The sequence below is a fragment of the Primulina eburnea genome, chromosome 13 (assembly GCF_022965805.1).
Source record: "Primulina eburnea isolate SZY01 chromosome 13, ASM2296580v1, whole genome shotgun sequence".
Taxonomy (NCBI): Eukaryota; Viridiplantae; Streptophyta; class Magnoliopsida; order Lamiales; family Gesneriaceae; genus Primulina; species Primulina eburnea.
In genome coordinates this window covers 31,559,022-31,584,338 of record NC_133113.1, presented here as the reverse complement: position 1 = coordinate 31,584,338, position 25,317 = coordinate 31,559,022, and the positions used below count along the sequence as shown (strand labels likewise).

The window sequence follows — 25,317 nt, the reverse complement described above, 5'->3', positions numbered from 1 at the left end:
AGAGTTTTTGCAAAGAGTTATTGCAAATTTTTTTATCAATTTAGAGAACAAATTAAAGACTTTCGAATACATAAATAAATCTTCCATCGAAATGATGTATATTTCACGAAAACTCTTATGAGACAGTCTTAGGATCAATTTTGTGACGTAGATCTCCAATTCAATCCGATTCATGAAAACTATTACTTTTATGTCGAAGTTATCAATTTTTTTATTGATACATATCTCTAACTCAACTCGATTCATGAAAAATATTACTTTTATGTCAAATGTATAACTTTTATTCATAAATATGTATCGAGTCAACTCATCTCATTTATATATATATATAGATCATTTTATAAGATAATAATTAACTTGTGAAACATGAAAATTATTTTAAAGAATAGACTGCTATTTGGTGGTGGAATATATCGTATTGGTAATATACACGCCGATGCAATCAATGAACCGGCGTTAACATTAATCCCTAGCGAGTTACTTTTCTTGAGATATAATTCAATGGAAGAGTGGCTTCTAATCCATCGGGTATATATATTATAATGTCAAGCTAATCATTAAGGCTGCGTTTGGTTGGAAAGATAGCATAAACTAATGATTAGTATGTAAATGATAAAGAAAATGATTGTCATAGAATTGTAATATATGATGTAAAATAATATTATTTTTGGTAAGATTTTTAAGTGTAGGATAATTTTGAATTTTTTGATGAAAAGACGAAATTGCCCTTCCCCTTCGCGACGGCGACAGTGGCGGCCGGCGGAAATGGTCGACCGGAAAAGGTCAGTAGGTGAGACGGCCGGAAACGGCCGCCGGAAACTTACCGACGGAATCTCAAAAACCGTCGCTCATAGCGACGGTTTTTGAGAAAACAATCCGTCGCCGATCTTGTTTTGAATTATTTTAATTACTAAAAATTAGACATTTAGCGACATTTTTTAAACATATTGTCGCTAATTGCGACGTTTTATAAACAAACCGTCGCTAATAGCGACGGTGTTTTGACAAACCTTTCTACACAAACCGTCGCTAATAGCGACGGTTTGTTGACAAACCGTCGCTAACCGCTGTCGGCCGGTGGTCGCCGCGGTCGGCGGTCCGTCTGTGGTTGGCCGGCGGCGGTCGGTGGCGGGAAATGGTGGTGAGTTTGAATTTAGGAGAAGGGTAAAATCGGAAAAATAGGAGGTATTAAGAGTGAGATAAATAATCCTAGGGGGTGAGGAGGTATTATTTTAACCTACCTAATATAACCTAATCATACCTAGGAGGGATAAAGTAGGTTTATTTAAAATTGAACCAAACACTTGATTGGGTCGGATAAATTAGTTTATCACTCCTAATCCCTCGAACCAAACGGGGTGTAACAGTACTAATTTTTAATCATTTTCAAGGAAACAAAAATAGTGCACTTTTAATAAAAACGCGAATGTATAAAAATTATTATATGAGAATTTATTGTTAAAAAACTAACAAGAAAAATATTTCCGTTCGTAGATTTTCAACAGCCTATCTTTCCGAAAGGTTACGTTCAAAATTATCTTTGGAATGAATTTGGATATAAAAAAATTCAACTTTGAAAATACTTTATTTAATTAAAGTTTTTAAAATGAAATTAGTTTTATGTTTGAATATGATTGTTCAAAAAATATGTATATTTTTACTTTATAGAGTATTAAAAAATGATTATATTCTCTCCTTTGCATCTTAATTTTAAATGTTTCTTTTTTAAAAAAAAATTATATCAATCAAGATAGGCTTTCTAAAAATATATTTTTTCTAATTTCCATATTTGTGTTTGTTGATAAAACAAGAAAAATGCCATTTTCCTGACATGTGGGTGAGATTTCCTTTTGTCATTGTCGTTTTTCGGCAAACTGCTATATATATTTGAAGTGTCGACAAAAATAATTATGTAAATCTATTTATATGATAATTATAATTAAAAATAAAATTCAGGAAAAACTGATTTTTTATATTTATATTTTCATGAGTTTGATCTTTTATGTTATGTTATCAAAATTCGGTCTTAATCAAATATCTTTATTTTTTTAGTGATTGTAGCCCATTTTTTTTATGTCTCTCTAACGTTGCAGTATAACGTCAACACTCTAAGTGAAAAATGACAAAAATTGTTAAAAATTAAATAATATACGACTAAAACTGAAATTCAATTATATAATGGACCGAATTCACGAAGAAGAAAACATATTATCCCAAAAATTTATAAAATAAAGTAACAAACAAATTAATTAAATGGTTGTGACGGGTGGTGCTTGTACACTTCAAAAAAGACAATGTATCACATCGAGCCATCGCTGAATATTGTGTTAAACACACAAGAAAAGACGGACTTGCAGCATATTCCGGCGTACTGGATTTTTTCAGCAATTTCCCAATGTGTGTGAAAATTTTAAACATAGAAATAAATATATATTTTTACCACGTTTTATATACCTTATTTCTCATTATTCAAACTATCCAAGCCAATTAATTTCCTGCATGCCCTGAAATTGATTATTAGTAAATAATGTTTGACTAAGTAATAGTCGTTATAGCATAATATATTCATATTTCTAATAACAACTTTAATTTGTATTTCGAGGCATACAAATTTACTTTAACTTATTTTTTGTATTGAAGTTAAGTGTTTTGGATTGTATGCATAAATATGAACCGGGCTTGGTTTGTTCATTCATATTTGTAAGTAATTGAATGAAAGAGTTAATTTACATAGACCATATATACATAATATATTTAATTAATATTAAAGAAATATATTTGTGATGTCCTAAATTATTAAATATCTGTATATTTTAGATATATAATATAATTTGTTAATTAAAAAATATATCTATACTATACTATATTATTAAATTTGGCAACTCATATTAACTAACAGCTTAAACTTTATAAAATTTGTTATTTAACTTTGTTGGTGTAGTTTATTAGTAATTTTTGTACTTCTCTATTTTTTTCTAATTTTTTCTCCAACTTATCTATAATTTATCTAAAAGTACAAACTATCCCAATAAATATTATCTAAGTATCATATTTTAATAAAATAATAAATATTTTGTACACAAAAATTATCAAACACAAAAAAAATTAATATGACATACCACGAAACATTAATTATAGTTAAGTTTTGAAGAACTTGTGCGGCCGTGAACCAATATGAATAAACTAATGTTTAGTTCCCTGAAGCACAAGCGTATGCTAAACTGCACTCGTTTCGAAAAACCCAAACGCGCAAATAGTCGAGTCCTACAAATTTATACCGGATCCATTTTCTGGTTATCTAGCTCCAATCATTTTCCGTGGAGATCGTGCTACATATATACTTGGATCCAGTTTCGTTAATCTTATTCAGTTTATGATTTTACAGACCTAAATTCTACTCCTGGCTCCGGTTTCGGCTTTAGCAAAGTACGAGTTAGTTTATGATTCTTAAAATGAAACTGTAAGCAGGTGACTATTAACCACTTACACCATGCCACACACAGGACAGACATTTAAATTGTAATCTTTCAAATATAGCACGATTTTCACTCCATAAATGTGCATTCACAAATGAAAAATATGTGATTAAATTCCTCGTACGGGACTGCAATTGGAATAGGTCATGTTAAAATAATCACACTCCAGCCAGACTATATTTTAAGCTTCGCGTGGCAATACTTAGATAAATTAATATCAGTCCCATCTGTGTCATTTATTTCCGGGGCAAGTGTAACTTCACCATGTTATTGGAAAATAATCATGTCGCTCTAATATATCCATCGCATGGAGACTAGTGCAAAAGCTGGCTTCAACATAAAGGTTAGAAGCATCAAAACCATTTTCCTTCTGATAAATAACTCTAATATCCGTCCTTCAGTTTTTACATGCATCTTTCTGCTATATCAGGCGCTGTTCAGGAAGATTGCTGCAGCCTTGCCTGCTGGGATGGAAACTCTATCATCCGCTAAGCAAGAAGACATGGTTGATGTCAACGTCAAATCTAGCAACGCGAATGCGTCTCTGTCGACACAGAAATCTGGAGGGAATATTACGAACTGAATTTCTTCGTTACGTACGCTGTCATATTGTATTTGTTCATAAATTAATATGTAAGTTCTTTCCAATTTTGTCTGTGATTGCATGAGTATTTCAATTCATCGGATTCAGTAAAGTCGTCGTTAAGCTGTATTCCTTTTAATTCACGTGCACTTGTACGTTACGAGAACCAAAGTTTTACAATTAAGCAAAATCTGTCGAATTTTTAAAAAACTTGTAAAATGGAGGTACTTATTTTAAACAATTACTTATGATTGTTGAAATTTATTAATTTTTTATTTTTTAAAAACGAGTACTGGTCAAATTATCCTATTTAATATAGTAATATTATTTGCAATATATATATATATATATATATATATATATATATATATATATATATATATATATATATATATATATATATTATATTTAAAGCTTGAGGTCATTAGAGTATCAATTTTGATATAACCTCACACTAAAAATATTTTTAAATTTACCCTCACATTCTATATATAAATAGAGATTTTATTTTATGAACTTATCAATACTTTTATCACATCTCTCCAATGTTTCTCCATATTTCTTTCAACCGATCTACATTTGTTTAAAGACAAAAACTTGTGTGAGACACTCTCACGAGTCATATCTTGTAAGACCGATATCTTATTTGGGTCATCAATGCAAAAAATATTACTTTTTATGTTAAGAGTATTACTTTTTTATTGTGAATATCGGTAGGATTAACATGTCTCACAGATATAGATTCGTGAGACCGTCTCACAAGATATCTACTCTTTGTTAAATGAATTTTTAATATATTTAACCATTATTTATTTAAACATAGAAACTCATATTTAAAACAAGTATTTGAAAAATTAAAATATATTATAGATAAGCAACAAATAATACTTATATATTATATTATATACACGCAACGCATATGCCAATAATAGTGATCGATCTAGTTTCAGGCACTTCCATAATTATATTACATTAATTACGTTTGGTCTAATGTAATATCATATTGATTTTTTTCAAGTTCAACAATAACGTCGTGATGATTAATGAGATATTATATGCTGTAAGTGAGAGAGACAAACATAAAAGTTTTTTATTATTAAATATATGTATTTCGTAGTCGTAGATACTGATCAGGCCGACACACTTTCGGTTAATGCTTGGAATTTTGTAGTGGGCACTACCAAGCGATGGCGATCTAAATGCCCCAAAATTAACCGCCTTAATCATTACAGAATTAGTCCAGTTTTGGTAATTATCACGCTCGCCTATTGAGTCAACGAGCCATTCGAACACTAATCGTTACCACTCACGTGGTGGAGTCTCGCATGGAAGGAGGAAAATAAAAGAAATATGGGGAAATTCTAGTTATTAGATTATGAACATATGATGTCAACTTTTATCGAGATATATAAATATTTCACGTGATCTAATGATATTGAGATACTAAGAAAATACTCTCGATGAAGCATATACCAACTTTGTTAGGCGTAGTATGGCTTGCGGAGATTGTCCAAAAAACTAACAGACGCACATGCATCTTCAATATATATATATATATTTATATATATATATATATATATATATATATATATATATATATATATATATATATATATATATATAATTTTGATATCCTGCACACCTACCGTACACACTTTTGTGAGCACCAATGAGGTGTCACTCACCCATTGGATGCATAATTTTTCTATATTTCATCACATCCAATGGGTGAGTGACACATCATTGGTGCTCACAAAGGTGTGCACGGTAGGTGTGCAGGATATCAAAACTGTATATATATATATATATATATATATATATATATATATATACGATTTTACATACGACATATGAGGTGTCACTCACCCATTGGATGCATAATTTTTCTATATTTCATCACATCCAATGGATGAGTGACACATCATTGGTGCTCACAAAGGTGTGCACGGTAAGTGTGCAGGATATCAAAACTATATATATATATATATATATATATATATATATATACGATTTTACATACGACATACTTAGACTATATATTATTTTACCCATGAAATGTATTTTTTGCTTCCTCGTAGCGCATAATCTCGCATTAAATTAGGTGAATGATTTGTGGTAACATGCATGGAATGATCAAGAGAATATTGACTATGTCCCAAATCCGCGCCAAAATATGTTCTACCCACCACATAATGGTTGCAATTGAACTATCCTATTTTGTTTTAGTATTTTTTAAAAGAACATTCCATAAATTTTTCGGAAAACTTGGACTTTGGGAAGTTGAGATTAGAGTATTTTTATATTTTAATAACAAATCGGAGACCACCCATAAAAATGAGTATGACATTAACTATTGAGTATCCTTTGTATTTCTGGTCCGACATTGCAAATACATGCATTTGAATCATAGGTTTAAAATCACATTTCCCAATATTCAGAAGACATAATAGTATGTTTTTTTTAGCAATATATTTTCTTTATTTTCAAATTCTAAAATTAGTTTAAAATTTTGTATTTTGCATTTTGCGCAAGCACCATATCTTAAAAATAATCAATAAGTAAATAAAATTTGGTAAACCTATGATTAATCCATTATTAGTGGAAGTATCATCATAGTTAATTAAGTTTGACGAAATTTAAAATAATATTAGGGAATGAGAATGCTACCATATATGTAAAATAGCACGTGCCGGAAAAAGTGCTCCGCCGCACGTAATTCAGGTACATAAACAAATGTTATTTTAGTATTAATAGATTTGATTGTTGAATTAAATATTTACAAAGGATTGTTGTTGAAATTTGATCTACCAAAATTTATGTTCGTTCGTAAAACTATGCATATTTGTTGTAAATCGAGGATATGTCTATATTCCATTTATTTAAATTATTGATCGTGGTTCAATGTATATACAGATAAAATATAAACAAATAAATTGGAGTGAATTTGGATAATCCATTAGACCAAATAAATAATTTTTAATAGGTTGTCATCTATTAAAATCAAGGTTCTAAAGCGGCATGAAGCGACTCCAAGTTTTATTGGTTTAAACGATTTTAAAATAAAATTAAAGTATCATTTTGTGATACGAATATTTTATTTGGATCACATGTAAAAAAAATATTTATTGAAAATACGAGCACACTTGGCCTGTATCCTGAATAAAGATCTGTGAGACCATATAACAAGACATCTACTACTTTTTTAAATAGTTCAAAATAAAGAATATCATGATACGCGTAATAAAATAGAAGAATACATCAGGCATAATACTAGTAAGGTATGCATGTCGGTATGAATTTCTATAATGAAAATTTAATTATTAATTATGCTTATTTGATTTTTGATATATTAATTATGCTTATTTGATTTTTGATATATTAATTATGCTTATTTGATTTTTGATATTTTATTCACTCACTCATACTTGAAAAAGAAATATCCCGGATACATCATATTGGCGGGTCAAATACGATAAAGCGAAGAACAAAATGTTAAAGAATATGAGGCATTTAATTTTGGTTAAAAGCGTTGAGAAATTGAACCCACAAATGTAATAATATTCTCACTTATGAATTGACTTCAGACGATACTGTTTGAATCTTACATGTAAAATTTTTCATTAATCAGATCGAGTTATAGATCGATTTGTCTCAAGAAATTGATCCGTAAGACAATCTCAACGGAATTTTTTAAAATCTTTAAGTGAATCAGGTCACAAATATGGAATCCCATTTCACAATAATCATTAATGTAGTAGAGAAGTCACTTTAGATGCAAAAACATTTAATTTGGAAAAAAATATTTTATTTAGCAAATATTTCTAAATTCTTCAAAAAAATATTAATAAAAAACAAGCAACTATCAATAAGTAATTTAAAATTTAATTTTTAAATATTTCTTTTGCTATTATAATATCTGAAGGAGGGGGCTTACTCGTCATTCCTCATCCTTTCATTGAAAAACAAATATAGGAAAAGGATATATGAAAAGCAAAAATCGGAAAACAACAAAATTGCCAAATCTTCTGGGGTTGAAAGATTTGAAACAACAATCATGGGATGAAGGCAAAAGCTTAAAGCCAATGGAAAATGGCATTATTAGACTTGAACTGAAAGAGACAACACATTATCTTTATGTAAGGTTTGGAGATTATGATAGTTGTCTTGCCTAACTAATGCTTTACTAATAAATTATATTTTTTATTAATTTAGGTAATTTTATCTTTCAAGAATATTAATTTCCAAACTCAATTGTATAGATTACAATTTGCAAACATAAATTGACAATGATAGAAAAGTAAAACGTTTTCAATAAAATGATGTAAAAAGAAAAAAAAATCAATTTCTCTCCCGACGGTATGATGTTTATCATCCTTCGGTAGCTCAATAATGGAAAAATGTAATGATTCGGCTATTCGATTGCTTTGAAAATTTTGAATTGGTTTATCATCGTATTCATCTATCATCGAACCAAAGATATGTGTTTGATCAATGATCTGCAACTTATGCAATTGACATAAGAATTAACGAGTTTGCGATTTGTTTGTTAGTATATTTTACAATATTTGAGTTACATGAACACCACCGATTATATATTTCGATGATACAACTATTCTTGAAATAACAAAAACTCCTTAATCAAAATTTATTTATTTGGACTCCCTATCATTAGTGAACAATAATGATCCAGCCAATGCTGAGAGGAATTGAAGGAAGATTCATCAAGATGATATGTCTTTTTCAGCAACCACTAACCATGACCAAATTCTTTTGCCCTTTACAAGTTCGAACCCTTCCATGCCAACCATAAAGATTAATGCAAGAAAATGAAATATATCAAAGACATGAAGAGGGTTTGGACTCATGGAACCCACCCCACTTGTAAAATTTTCCATTTGAATTTAATTGTTTTTGCACGTTATCGATCTTTTTCCTCTGTTCATATTGAAGGATTCATTCAAAATATGTTTTTATATATATAAAAATAGTAGTCAAATTGATCTATAATTTTGAATAAGTCAGTCTTACTTCTTTCCAATTGAAGTCTCCTGATCAATGGCTGACCGACACTGCATACATATATATATATATATATATATATATATATATATATATATATATATATACATATATATATATATATATATATATATAGAATATGTCTCTTGTAAGATGATCTCACGAATATTTATCTGTGAGACGGGTCAACCATACCGATATTCACAAAAAAAGTAATACTCTTAGAATAAAAAGTAATATTTTTTCATGGATGACCCAAATAAAAGATCTGTTTCACAAAATACGACATGTGAGATATCATATATATATATATATATATATATATATATATATATATATATATATATATATATATATATATATATATACTTTCAGATAAACTGTTTTATAATTTGATTAGTGACACTAATTTGAGGTTAATCACCCTTAAATTTACAATATTTCCATAAATGAGGGAACTTAAGATTAATTGATGGTTAGACAAATTCCACTGGGAACTTTTTTTTTCTCCATGTACTTGCATTTTTGTCTTTAATTCAAAGGTAGCAAAAAACAAATAAATACTATCAAATCTGTATCCTTTTTAGACGTGTTGCCTATGGATCCATGTATATTGAGATGTAGTGCTTTCGTGTGTTTTTTCCCCATGACTTTATTATACTGCCGACTATAGCTAAATCTTGAGGTTTGTAAATAGCAAGATATTAACGTAACAATCTAAATAAACCTTACATTTAATTTGATAATTATCATGTGTAGAATCAAGCATTTGTTATTTTACTATCAGATGTTATAGCGATTGTTAATGATATATACAACTTTAATTTTCTTTTAAACATACCAAAATTATAGTATATATTTATTTATGTAATTAAATTAATTGTTTATATCAAATGATAAGAGTACAAATATATATTATTTCACTAAACACAATTTTTTTCGAGAAACTTACTATACAAATATTTACAATATTTTATTTATGCAATTCACCGAATTAAATAAATATTGTAAATAATATAAAAATAATTATTTGAAAAAAAAAAACTATCTTAAAATTCGCTATAATATATTTTGAAGAAAAAAATACTAATAAAATTATTATTTTATTATAATATAGTATGATGCTTAAAAAAATTGTTAGAAATCAATAATTTAACTAAACTGTGTCAATATATTTATGAAAATTACTCAATGTATAATTATTTTTACCTAAATTAGTTTGACTAAGTCTCTTTTGAGACAATATCACATAAGTTTTTGCCTATCACACATATCTATATTCAATAAACGAGTCGACTCGATTCATATCTTGAGTGAAAAATAATAGTTTTGATATAAAATAATATTTTTTCACGAATCAAGTCGAATAAAAGATATGTTTCACGAATTGACTAATGAGACGGTCTTATAAGCGTTTTTTTTGAATTAGTTTTAATATTTTCTTAAATTTAATTATAGAAAAATGTATAATATTTTATTATATAGTAGACATTTTAGAGTTTTGAAAAAAATACAAAGTTTATTTTAAAAAAGTGGAGTGTGAATAACACCCCCTTAAATATTTGCATTGATCTTATAATTTTATTTAAATTTGATTATAGTTTTGAGTTTTATGTTACGTTCACTCTTTAAAATATGAAATGAACTATAATTTTTTTTGGCAAAAATTTGTGTAAGACGGTCTCATGGATCATATTTGTGAGACGGAATTCTTATTTAGGTTATTCATGAAAAAATATTACTTTTTATACTAGCAGTATTACTTTTTATTGTGAATATGATTAAGGTTGACCCGTCTCACAGATTAAGATCCGTGAGACGGTCTCACGTGAGACTGAGTCAATTTTTTATATATAATATTGCAGTTTTCAACTTTTGTGTGAAGATTGTCATCATGAGTTTTTTGTATATTGACTATTCATATATCGATATTATATTATTATTAATATTTAATTAGAAATTTAGTATAAATATTTTTTAAAATTTTCAATAAAAAAATCTAAAAATTCATCTAATAAAATAATTTTTTTTATTTTTGAAAAATATTAATTTATTCTTTAAATTTTGACAAAAAAATAATATATGATATTTTTATTAATAATAATTCAACTCAATCAATATATCGAATGTAATAATAAATCATTCAATTTGACGTCATGATTGTTATCCTTATTTGAGTACGATAAAATGTATTCTAAAGTAATTAAATATAAGAAAAGACTTGTATGAGACGATCTCAAGGGTCGTGTTTTGTTAGACATATATCTTATTTAGGTCATCCATGAAAAAATATTACTTTTTATGTTAAGAGTATTACTTTTTATTGTGAATATCGGTGAGGTTGACCTGTCTCACAGATAAAGATTCGTGAGATCGTCTCACAAGAGACCTACTCTTAAATATATTCATTATATCAATAATTTTAATTAACTGTTTAAAAGATTATACTTACTGATTTTAATCTTCCGTCCATCGCACATGTGATATATTAGTATATTATACAATATATTTTTGACATAAAAATAAATTTTTTTTTAAGTAAAATCAACACATATTATACAATATTTAGTCACAGTATAACTAACAAAAAATTTTACTTTTTGAAATGAAAAATAATATTTTAGACATAAAAACATAATATACATGGATCAGAATGGGTTAACTATTCAACTCACAAAATTATTTTGTGATATTTTACGATATTTTTTGTGTCTCATAAGATGAATCGATGTTGTCATAACTAACGGTGAATTGAAAGTTTGTCAAAGAAAATTATACTTAGAAACCAAAACGTACATTTTAAATCAAAAATGATTTGTTCACTCGAATAAAAGAATAATCAAATTTAATTGGAAAGATTTCACGCAATCTCAGAAAAAGTTACGGCTGGATACATCCAATGAACCAACATTAAGTATTCATTACAGCTTCTTCCATCGCTTTCTCTTTGCTTTATATCAGTTATAATGGAACTTTATTACCTATAACTCAACTATACAAATAAATTATTTTTTTTAAACTCTTGACATTTTACATATTATTATTTAATATTCCAACTGAATTTATTTTAATATCAATTTGTAAAGAGTGATTCAATCTATTGATCAATTTTTTTATTATTATAGTGCAATTTTGAACGGTACGGTTGATTTATATCAAACTTTTTAAAAAGGAAAATATTCTATTCCAAATTCATATTATCGGATTTGGATATTATTTTTATTTAATTAAAAAATATTTTTTAAAAGTATATTTTTTTAGAATTTTCAAATAGAAACTGATATTGAAGTTTTTTTTTAAAAAAAAAAATCTGGCAGGACTTTCAATTTCAGACAGTTTAATATAATTTCTGTATCTAATTCTAAACTTAAAAAAATTGAATCTATATATATATATATATATATATATATATATATACAAAATAAATAAATAACGACCAGTACGGTGTTTGGCCTGTGTCTCTTAAAAAGTTAAAACTAAAAAGCTCCCTTCCTTTCTTTGCTGTATTCTATTTATTCTTCTTCTTGTTCTCTATTCAACAGAATAACAAAGCAAGAAGACAAAGCCCCAACTGTAGAATTCCTCCTCTCCTCTCACACACCAACAGACATTCTCACTGAGTGTACAGCGATCAAAGTACGCACATATAGAAGATAAACAGTGTTTTGTTTGTATACATAAATGAAGTGCAAGAAACATCCGATTGACCCGAGTAGCAACGTCGGAGTCTGCGCCTCCTGTATCCGGGAACGCCTCGTCGCAGTTATTGCGGCCCAGGTTCAAGCTCAGAGAGAAGCCCTTTTTCAACAGGGTCAGCAAGGTTGCCGGAAATCGGATGCCCAACTGCCGCCATTTGTCTTCCCTCGATCAGTTTCTCCTTATGTTTCCCACCGGAAGTCCGATTCTGCAGCCACCTGGCAGATTCAAGGCCACCACCTACGCTACTATAGTACGCCCCAGGTGGGTCCTAATGGGTTTGTAGCGATGGCAATAGATAAGGACAAGAAGACTAGTACCAAGGGGAGGTTCTCTTCAGTTTTACTCGGGCTTTTCAGATCGAAATCGGACAAAGCTGGTTTGGATTGGAGACCGGGCCCGGTCTCCGATCGTGGCGTGCCGGTTGATTCGTGTGCGGATTCTCCATCTTGGTTCTCCATGATTGTTCCCGGTCGCCGGAAGAAGCAGGTTCGGACCTTTTCTGTCGAAGAATGCTCGAGCAAAGCCGGCCGAGGAATGTCGCCGTCCAACGTGGAGGATGACGAGCATTGCCGCGACGTATCTAGCGGATACTCGTCGGAGTCTTCTCAAGGGTGGAAGCAGACACCGAGGAGGACACCAGCTACGCGGCGCTGCAAAGGGAGGACGGCGTCGCACAGCAGGAATGCATCGGGTTTGGCATTTTGCCTAAGCCCCTTGGTTCGGCCCAGCCCCAACCGGAAATGGAGCCAGAAGGTTGCTCCGCCGGATATGATGGTGGCCGGAGAGGTGAGAGCCCCGCAGAAGCCACACCTCTCCACAGCACCGTCGTTTTGCAAGAACCGTTCCCGGAAGCTCGCGGATTTCGGTAAGCAGAGTTGCAACCCTTATCCCATCCACTAATTCAGCGACCGTTGATGTTTGACCCCACTCGTTGCAATGACTGTTTCGCCCCTGGTTATTTTTTATTTTTATTTTTATTTTTATTTTTACAAACGTTATTAGAGAAAATAAAATATCTTTCTTTCATGGGCTTTTAGTGGCATTTGAGTTGTATTACAAAAACACTTTTTTACTTTTTGTGATATTGTTTGCTTTAAAATTTAATTTATGCAATTCTTGATGCCATACTTGCTTTCATCGATATAGTTTGTCCAGTGTGATTTAATTGAACTAAGACGATACCACCGATAAATAACAATCATGTTCCATATGATTAACTAAAGTAGCCATCGATGAAGATAGGCATAATGTGGGATTAAGATTGTATAATAATGAATGAGCCGGTGCATGAGTGACTTGGTTATGCATCAAATTCTTCGTGGGCTGCCCTACCGACATCAAACAAATGACCAAAAGTCACTATTCATTTAATGATATTCAATACTTTCATACAACCCTCTCCAGTTTTCATGTTCTCGAGTTTCCACGTTGTATTTTAACAAATTTAATCAAAAAATAAATTTTCATATCTTATCTATTCCTTTTTCTTTTTTGACAAGAATTTAAGTTGCACCTACTCTATCTTGAAATTTAAGAAATATATATATATTCACTCATGGACTCAGTGATTCATAACTTAATACAGAAGATGCAATTTTGTTTGTTTTTTTTAAAAAAAATCCGAATTGAGTTTGTGGGTGCCCATTAAAAAAGCGAAAGGCCCCAAAAAAACTCGAGATGGGATATGCAACCAGTCCATTTATGATTTGAGGGACGAGAAATAAACAACCATCTTTAAATTTATTCAATAGCGAGAGAGAGCTGACCACCCCACCCCCCCCCCCCCCCCCCCCCCCCCCCCCTATTTAATCTGGGAACTGTCTCACTGAAAGGTGTTTAATCGCTACCAATAGGGGAAAATTTCATGCTATTTTTTTATGGACACTATCACAATTATCAATTGGGAAAATAGTAGACTGTAAATCTTCACTCTTAAATATACTTTGAGGCAATGCCAATCTCACTTACTCAGAATAATTAAGACAACCGACATTACTAATATCAATTCACAAGTTTAAAGTAGTTTTATAAGAACCAAGCATGTACAAGTGTTGCTCATATTTGTGCACACCGATGAAGTGACACTTACTTATTGGATGTGATGAATCATATCAAAATTATATATCGAATAGATGAATATCACTTTATCGATGGCACCATAACTGAACTGCTCATCAATAATAACTTATGCTTTATAAATGTTTGCATTTTTTTAAATGCAAAATTGTGTAATAACTAATAGAAGTACGAATTAAATGCCGAGGTAGCTTGTTAGGCACTAAGTTGCCGTTGTAAAGACTGGACCACGAGTAGAGACCGTTGTATTTTAGGCCCAAGTAAAATGAGAGGCCAGTTTGTGGTCCTAAGTTTATCATTATTTGAAAAATTCGAATTCGTTTTTATCCAATTAAAAGAGATACTTGATCAAAGAGAAAACTGGCCAACGCCAAAATGGTCATTCGATTTTTTTATTTATTTTTACAAGATATTTGTTCAGCTTTGTTCGGCTAATCCTGAGAGATTACAACCTTCCTTCTTTGTTTTCGACATTTTCACCACGCTCTTGATTTTCATACATCGAGTGCGATTGTTCCACTGGTTAGTGGTGTTGTTTCTATTCCGAAATCCAATATAAAGATTGTTAATTAATAATCATAGTTCTCGAAAAGAGAAATAAAGTACCGTAAACTTTTTAAAAATACAGAAATCTGAACATAAACCAATGTTGTGAGAAAATACAATAGAGACAACTAAAACAGTAAAACAACATATGTCTGCATGAAATACAATATCATTAAAACAAATTCGTCAATTCCGGTACGTGTTTCGAGTATATAATTAGAGGACTGTTTTTCAGAATACAACGGAACAACAACCAGTGACCTGACATGAAGGTACCGCGACGACGAACTGAACGAGCTCGACCTCACAATAAAAGAAGTACGTGCATCACAAAATAATCAATAAATTTCCAAGGATAAAATACTCAACTTAAAGCCACAAAATTCTAATGAACACAAAATGAATTATCCAATTTCAAGCCCTATGAATCAACTTCCAGGTTCAGCGTCGTTATCGACAATCTCCTCCACGTACTCTATACTTTCATGCATATCATTATCTGAAATCAAAATTATTCAATACAGTTCTAATATCTCAATCACTAAATTGACCTCAAGAGTAACAATTAAAGCCACAACAACAAATGATCAATGCATGTGCATGTAAAATTCTATAATTCCAAAGAAAACAAAATTATGATAAAATAACATATCAAAATTTCAATCATGTATGCAACAAATTGACTTCAACTATAGAGAAATAATATGTGACTCACATGAATTGTAGTACTGGTACATACAACATTTTGACTCACATCAATCAAGAAGCGTCTGACATGACAAACATAACAACATATGTGCAAATTACATTAATAAATACTTTAATTTTAATGTCATTATTTTTATTTAGAGTAAGTCTCTTATGAGATGGCCTCACGAATCTTTATCTGTGAGACGAATCAACTCTACCGATATTCACAATAAAAAATAATACTCTTAGCATAAAAAATAATATTTTTTATGGATGACCCAAATAAGATATTCGTCTCACAAAATACGAACCAATGTTGAGGTAGAAGTCAAATTCTACTGCCTCAACAGCCCAAGCACGGGCCTATGTCGACTTCAATGTATAATTCGTTAAAATATTGTATAAAAGAAAACGAAAATACATAAATAAATTCAAACCACAGAAAGTTGAGATTATTTCAACTCACTTTTGAATTTTTGTAAGATATATCCATCCCAGAAGGAAATTCAATTAGAGTATTTTATGTTGAGCATGTAGGAGGAGCAAGTAATGATGGTGAATCCGAAAATTTCGAGCTCGAATTCAATTTATCTTATTTTTGTCTATTTTTGTTTTAAATAAATTCTCGATCTTCTTTTTTATTTATTTCCGTTTTTGCTTGATTTTTTAAAGTGTTTTGACAAAATAATCTTTTATTATACCATCGTGTCGTCTCTCTATGAGATAGCAAATAGATGTATGACTAACGAATTTGGTCCACATTAAAATCAGCCACGCATAAAACCAAAATTATTCAAGAAAGATGGCGTATCAGCTTCCCAAATTCACCAACGCTTTATCTCTTCTCAAGAAACTATACAGACAAGACCACCGTGGCCCCGCCACCTACGTCTTCGGCCAGAATTCTCCGGGCTTTTGTTCCACATGCCTCAATGATATCTGCCGCGGTGACACTCAACGGAGACTGCCTCGGTGCATGCACTCTTTCCATTCAGGTTGCATTGATGCATGGTTTGAGTCTCGTTTGACGTGCCCTTTATGCCGAATCGAAGTCCCTGATCAATTTATTTCCTTGGAGTGAAAACAGAAACGATTTTTTGAGTGAGTTTGCATCAAATTTTGCTTCGTTGGTTCAGAATTTTTTTGAGAAAGTAGTGGATCCTGATATTAATGAAGCCATTTCATTACTCATGTATGGAGACATACGGTCCGGATTTTAGTGCCCACGCTAACTTTCCCGGTGGTGGAGATACTCACTATGTCTATATCATCTAAAAGAATATTTGCAAGTATAGTATCGATCAGACTAGTTTGTTCGTTATCCTAGACTTGTTTCTTCTGTAATCTTCCTCATTTTCCCACTCTATTTTCTTTGATTCTTATGGTGAAATTAAAATTTAATTGGATTAACTGTCTTTGTGCAGATAATCTTGATATAGTGCAAATAATCTTGATATATATTGTAACGCCTCATATTTGAAGACTATCCCCACTCTATCAACAGTGATTTTCACTTTTCGCCTCATTCACATAAGAAACTTCCATTGAGATTACTTATCCCAAATCAACATAAAATCAAATACACTTAATTTTGGAGTTTTTATGTGACGAGCTTCCGAATGAAAGATAATAAAAATTCAGATTCGCCAAATGTTTCTTTCTCCAGACAAGAAAATTGGAAATTTTGATTCACAGAGAAACATGGTTCAATTTAGATTTGGTTTATATGAAATGGGGGGTTGTACTACAAATCCTTCGAGCGATACACAACAATTTAAGCTTATCATCTGTCATCAAATACATGCTAATTGGAAATGCATCAATACAACATAGCATAATCAATATAGTAATGGAATTCCTAAAATCATGTAACAATAAGCATTGCTTACTACTCTTTATACGAGCTAGTAAGCGTAGGTTGAGGCCAGATGCAGACACGTATCATTAGTTACTTGCAAATTGTAGAAGGCGAAATCCATGTTTGAGTGCATCATCCCAAATTTTGTCAACGTCGAACATGGTCTCCCCACATTCGTGCACATTGTATCCTTCTAAGCCATGCAATATTCCAGCCACACGCCAAGCACTCATAACTCTTCTTGGTAACCAGTTCTGGGGAAATCAAGGGGTACCAATCAATAATAATTTTTCAAAATAAGTAAACCAAACACACATGTACGACAAATGCGCCAAGTGAGCAGGCTCGAACAAGACCAACCCGAAAGAGCCTAGGACCAGCATTGATGACATTCTAGCTCGTCTACTGTATTTTAGTTTATCAGATCACAATGGTCAAGATTATCGTAGATGTTGATCAAACAGTCAACTGGTGGACTGCTTTTTTTAATTAATATAATTCTTGAGTTAATAGTCATGCAGAATAAGTGTGTATATTTTGGTAAAAATTGTTCTAACCTCACAGGAGTGCAGATTCTCGAGTGCGGGAGGAGCCACCAATGCCGGAGTGTGACAGTAGAAGGCGTCTTTGCGCGCTTTCTTCAGAGGAAATTGAGAGTATGGAATGAACAATGTGCCCTTTGGTGCCTTGAGTTGTTCTTCTTTGGATAGTCCATCTCCAACTATCCAAACCTACGCACAAAGAAACCACAGCAATCATTCTAAAGTTGCGTTATTGAACAAACTCTACCAAGATTTACTGTTACTTTTACAATATTTTTACCCGTTCAGTGTAGGATTTTGAGAGTGCTATTTCACTCTGAGATCTGAAAGACAATTTAAGTCTTTCGAATTCATAAAACGCAGATACCTGAGATACAGCTTAAGATGTTCAAAGAAAATTCTATAGAATTCCAAGAAAACAGAGAAAACACAAAATGTTAAGGGTTCAAGAATTCAAGATTTTAAGACCTGAATACCCTTTTGGCACAAAGCAGAAACGATTGCATATGCAGTTTTAGAGAGGCTGCCTCTGAATAAAACCTCAGTGGTGCCTTTAGGAATGCTGTTGATAACTATAGCAACAGCCAAGCTACTTCCATCTACTACTTTGATATTTAACTTTGGATTCGTTTTGATGTATAAAGCGCCACTTCTGTTAAGTTCCCAACTCTAAAAAAACAAGAAGGTACGGCAAATAACGAAATCCAAACAATAGTTATGGAATAGAGACTTTAATGCATGAAACAAATAAAAATTAAATATTGCAATATGCTTGCCTGGTTCAGCAGGCCTAGACTTAAAATCTTGGCGCCTCTATCTTCTGCTTCTAGTATGGCTTCCTCGACTAAATTGTTGATAACTTGTCCTTGCCATTTGATGGAATACTAATAAAATCGAGAAAATATAAATTAAAACAATTCAACTCCACAAAATCGAGAAAATATAAATTAGAACAATTCCTAAATCCAAGAAACCTTATTGCTTTTCGATCTTTTCTACCTGTACGCTGAATCTTGGAATAACCCACGTCTGCAGCTTGAGTTTCTCGAAGTTATTTCTCTCGACGACAAAAGTACGCCCATATATGAAGTTGAGCATCATGGGCCATGTTGTTAGAGGTCTTATGAACCATATGTACCATTTGGAATTTTGAGGCCTTGAAGCAACGGAGGCAAATCCAATTTGGAGATGAAATATGGATTCTGGTGTGGTTAGATGTGTTAGATGCACCACCTCTGGATTGTCTTCCTGCCTCGTGAGCGACGTCTCATATACTGCATCACTGGATTTATCCATGGTGCCATGTATGTAGTCGTAGAATGGCATGAACAACGAATAGTTGGTACGAAAATGCGTGTGATGCAAAGAGTGAAACCTGTTTATATAATGCATGGATGAATCATTAAGTAAAAACATCTAACTTATAATCTGCATATTCATTAACTAGAACTCACATTTACCATAAGAACAAGAACACTAAAGGGCTCAAACCATGCTACCTTGGAATGAGACAAGTTATTTATTCAGAAAAATTACACTTATCACAATGCAAACTTTTTGCCACTGATTTGGCATGATTTGAGTCCTTTAGTTTCGTCAAATCCTTTTATAGTCCTTCGGGTCATAAGTCCAACAGTAAACATGGACATATTTAATTTGGGCGTGTACTTACGAAGGTGTATACATCATGTATTTGAGAGGAGGGCAAATGGAAAAGACCCATTTCGGAATGAATTCAAAGTTGCAATGCCCCATATTGTTCATGAGATCAATATAGGTAAAATATCCCACAACAGATGCTAAGGATGCCGTCCCGGTGAGTACCGGTCCAAAAATGGGTATTGCAAAGAGACAAAAATACGCCAAGTGCTCAGCAAAAGGATGTGTAACAGCTGCAACAATAACCGATATCAGGACACTAACTGATACAAAGCGCACACACACACACACACTTAGGACTTGTTTGTACACGTAATGGGCTCGGTCACGATGGAGGAATGGTGGTGGGAGTGGTATCTGGAGTAGAGGTAATGGTGGTGCAAAGCTCTATGCAACCAATAGTAAATGTATTCCACCGGGCCAATGTGAAGAACGATAGTGATAATTATGCCTTCGATTTTCCAAATAGGCAAGAAAGAACCATTTGGCAATATAGAGTTGGCAACGTAAAACAAAATTCCAGTTAGCAGAATCTGATCATCCCTGCAGAATCAACCAGAAAAATATTGATGAGATTAGTCATATATATTTCTATACTTGGTTGTTTAGCAATCGAGATTTCTTTTCTTCTATTTCTTCCTCCTCGTCTGTTTTTTTTTAAAAAATATATATATATGGAAAAATGGTCTTTTACACCAAAATTTGTTGTTCTCCCAATTTCTGTGTCATTTTGTTTTTATATGTGAGGTAAAATTATTTCTGTAGAAATATAAAGAAATACAAGTGTGTTCGGACGGATAAACACAATTCTTTACTGGCAAGAGGCTAAAATGTAATATTTGTTTGATTTATGCACTAAGGCACCGTTTGATTTGACCAGACCTAAGACGAAAATATGGGATAATATAATTTATCACTCCTATGAAACCTAAAAACCATAAAACCTCTTATGAAAAATAAATGATCATATGCAACCTTTTGTTTTTTAAATTTAAACAAAAAACCCTCTTCTTTTTTATCTTGTATTCAAGTTTTATTTTAAAACGGGAAACAAACAGTAAACAAAAAATATATTTTTATTTTAAATAAAGTTAATAAAAAAGTTCAAAAAATATATTTTTAATTATTTATCATTATTCTTTGTTTGGCTAAAAATGGATCGTTAAATAACAAAAATAAAAAAAAAAAAGGTTAATATCAATTGATATGTTTATTCTAACTATAATTTATTTGTGATTCTCGAGAAACTTAATTAATTTGAATTAATTAAATGACACTTTGAGAAATAATTAAATTTTTCTTTAGCTGTAACATTAATTGTTTGCTTAAACTACTAAAAGAATAAACAAAAAAAGAAGGGGTTTTTTATGCTTATGTTCTAAAATTACAGAATTTATTTGTTTAATTAATATGTATTTTTCACAAGAGATTTTATATTCTTTTATTTTTAACGGGATGATAAATGAAAATTTCTCCCAGAATATATTATATGGACATATATATCTAAATTTAAAAGTCATTCATAATCAGTTGATAGGGAGACCATGGGCCCGACATTCAAGGAAGCTTTTCAAACATGGTGTGAATAGTTGCGATGTATATTGCTTAAGATATTGGTAAAATCCGTATGTTAAAGTTCTAAATCGAAAAGAGAGATTCATCTTAATTTTAATATTTGTCCATAAAAATAAAAACTTAAACTAATCAAAATAAAACTCCACCTCAAACTCAACTCCGACATAAAATTTAACCCAAAAATTTCACCTCAAACACCACTCCAATTGTGTAAAACTCGACCGAAATATTGACCTAAATGTGAAAACTCGAGCTTATAAATGTGAAAAACTCGACTTAAATATGGAAAAGCAAACCTATGTTCGATCCAAATGTTAAAAGTTCGACCTAAATAAGAAAACTCTTCCCAAATATGAAAAACTCGACCCAGATATACTATGTATATAATGATATAAGTAAATATTTAATCAAACATGATATAGCGTACGTAACAGTAAAGTGTTGTGCGAAAACACGTGGTTCGAATATGGATTGAGTCAAAATATGATAACAAGTATGTGTAAAGATCATGTTCTTTTTTAAGTCACGACCATTTATAAAAATAAAAAGAAAAGTGCTAAATAAAAAGAGAAGAAAGAAGTACAATGGTGAGAACAATATACCAGTTAGTTTCCCTATCCACCTGCTCAAATTCAATGCTCCTGTCAAGGATGCGGTTGTTGCCTTTGGCAGTTCTGTGTCGAGAAAATGAGATCCATAATTGATTGTGAAAGGCCCTCCACACCAGCAATGGGATCACTATTAAGTTGGTGTAGTCCCATTCATTTTTCCCTTTTGTTGCTACTGAGTAAATACTTTGCATTCCCCATGGAGCCAATAGCATATACTACAAAACAACAAAATTATGTACGTACGTTATGGCTTTGATGTAATTCAATGTCGAATTATTTATTTTCCAAGCTTGTTTTCCCACATTTGCTATTGCTGTTCTCTCTTTCTTGAATGTACAATAAAAAAAATGCTTCTCTAATTTAAATGTTTATTCCTTTTGGAGCCAAATAATTGTAAAAATAATATTTAGACCTGCTGGATAAGAGAGAAATCTGAGTACCTTAAAACTTCCAAGGTGCTTCCATGGCCAGTCAGTAAGAAACCCTGGTGTTGTAGCCATTGGTTTTTGCTGCCTAAGCTCACTTTGTTTCTCCCATTTCACGTCATATATAGAGGAAGAAATAATAACAGAAAACCATTGAATATATTTCCAAGGAAATTGATGAACGGTTGGATGATTGCCGCAATTGGATAACTTGGAGTACTGCCAAATACGTGACGTCCCGCCACTCGCTTTATTGCTACATATTTCTCCTTCAAATAATCAGTGCTTTGCCTGTGAAATATTAAATGAAATTGGCTTTTCATGGTTTCAATGACATGCATTATTGAAATACTTTCCTTTTCTAGAACGACAAGATTAGGTGCCTGAATTTGATATCAGCGTGCTTCAAGAGATGATATTAAGGATTTATTTTCAATCCCATTTCGTGTTAGGCCTCCGTCGTCTCATTTCAATGACAATTGACAGGGAAGGAACAATTGAGTCCATCACCCCACCAGCATGCATGTGACAATATTCCTGCCAAATTTTAGTCATTCTATTTCCAGATCCCAAACCTAATCAAGTCAATGGCCCATCCAACGCCAAGATTTTGACAACTGCATTGAAAATTTTGAAACTTCGTGTTTATATTAACTCATTTTAATTTATACATTATATGCTATAGATATCGGCTACAACGTACGTACAATGCTCATGTGTTGGATTTTTAGTACTAAATGAAAACCATTCATTTTCATTGTTGCATGTGATTTTTAGTTCTCGTTCCTATTTCTGTAACCATTCTCGATCTCTTGGCCAATTTTTTGTTAGATCAAAACAAAAGTTTATCATTAGACTAAAAGCAATGTTGTTAATCCAGACACAATTTATTTTCTTATACTTTGAACAACGCAGAATACACTTATTTGGGTGCTAATGAGTCAGGTTGTCAAACTCATGAATCCGAGAATGAATGTGTATTTGTTGATATTGTCTCATATATTTTAAAGATTAGTCTTGTCATTTCTCATCCGCCGACCTTGTCATCAACAGAGATAACATTATTCATTAAAATATAATGTCACTCTTTTACAACAAACCAGACTAAGTGACACAACATCACCAGCCTGACGTACGAAAACTTCTCAATATATCACTTATCCCAATATTATTATCACCAATACACGCTTAAACTGCATTGTTTCATGCATTCTCATCTCCTTATCCCATTTTGGTAAAAAAAAAATATCTACAAAAAAATGGAAAACAAAATAAACTGATTAAAAAAAAGTTTAAAAACACAGCCATCTCATCGGGGAAAATAAATGAAAAACATGAAAAAAATGATGCACCAAAATTGGCAAACAGAGTCAATTTCTTCCCAATAATTCATGCGACTTCCAACCCTCTTTGGTGAAAATGAATAGAAAACAAAAAATATGTGACTCAAAACCTACAAACACGCTGAGAATTTTTTTAAAAAATAGAATTTTAATTTGGGCTGCTGCACTCGTGAACTGCAAAACAGAGAAATTAACAAGATTGAAAGAGGTTGAAGAACATGAGAGAGAAACTGAGGAATTGGTGGGAGAAGTTGACATAAAGAATTTTTAAAAAAAACTTATGTGTGACGATTTCACGTGTCGTATTTTGTGAGATGAGTGTCTTATTTGGATCATCCATTAAAAAGAATTACTTTTTATGTTAGGAGTATTACTTTTTATTGTAAATATCGGTAGGGTTGACCTATCTCACAAATAAAGAATTACTTTTTATGTTAAGAGTTCTATTTTTAAGTCTTTTATTTAATATGAGATCATACAAATATAATAAATTATAGAAAACATAATAAATCTTATTTTTAAGTTTTTATTTAATATGAGATCATACAAATATAATAAATTATAGAGAACATAATAAATCTTAAAATTATTTATTAATATTTACAAACAAAAATCCCACAAGATATTTTTTTCTAAGAAATTATTATACAAATTTTCTTTATCTAGATGTCCAATTTATAAAATTTTAAAATTATTTTTCCCAATTTGATTAACTCGACTTTACAAATAACAATGGATGAAAATAATTATCGATCATAATTTTTTTATAGAATAAGATATTTCATACTTTCAAATAATAAAATAGGTTTAACCATATTAAATTATAATATATAAAAAATAATCAACCGAATTTAATTTTCCAAACTTGATAAGAGATTTATGTACGGAATTTTGAGGTTATTACTAATTATTTTTATTTTTATTTTTATTTTTATAAATTCTGTACATGAAAAATTTGAGGGGGCAAGGTGTATTACCGTCACCCACCCAAATCCCCCTACTAGTCCTAACTATCACGGGACAAAGTTGAGGGTTGGGTTAAGTCTTGGGATCGGCGGTCTCGCCCGGCCTCTAAATGGTGTATTTTGCTTTTGCGTTCGGGATTTCGATCCGATCGACATCCACCACAGTGGAGACTCGGCTGTCAGTTTCCGGCTCATTTGTTGGTCATAGATAATTGTCAAACACATGTATTGTTAAGCTAGAATCTTCAAA

At 31.3% G+C, this 25,317-nt stretch overlaps 2 protein-coding genes across 2 annotated transcripts; one reads left to right on the top strand and one right to left on the bottom strand.

Annotated features, from left to right (window-relative positions):
* The first annotated feature begins 12,530 nt into the window (after positions 1-12,530).
* Positions 12,531-13,718, top strand: LOC140809631 (uncharacterized). The gene has a single exon (XM_073167319.1). The coding sequence runs from the start codon at positions 12,760-12,762 to the stop codon at positions 13,675-13,677; it is 918 nt and encodes a 305-aa protein (XP_073023420.1). The 5' UTR covers positions 12,531-12,759; the 3' UTR covers positions 13,678-13,718.
* A 4,036-nt stretch (positions 13,719-17,754) lies between these two features.
* Positions 17,755-22,998, bottom strand: LOC140809630 (very-long-chain aldehyde decarbonylase CER1-like). The gene is made up of 10 exons (XM_073167318.1): positions 22,775-22,998; positions 22,326-22,549; positions 20,459-20,691; positions 20,162-20,381; positions 19,489-19,864; positions 19,266-19,373; positions 18,958-19,158; positions 18,770-18,856; positions 18,505-18,678; positions 17,755-18,201 (listed from the first exon to the last, which is right to left on the bottom strand). The coding sequence occupies exons 1-10, from the start codon at positions 22,832-22,834 to the stop codon at positions 18,034-18,036; spliced, it is 1,851 nt and encodes a 616-aa protein (XP_073023419.1). The 5' UTR covers positions 22,835-22,998; the 3' UTR covers positions 17,755-18,033.
* Positions 22,999-25,317: the final 2,319 nt, after the last annotated feature.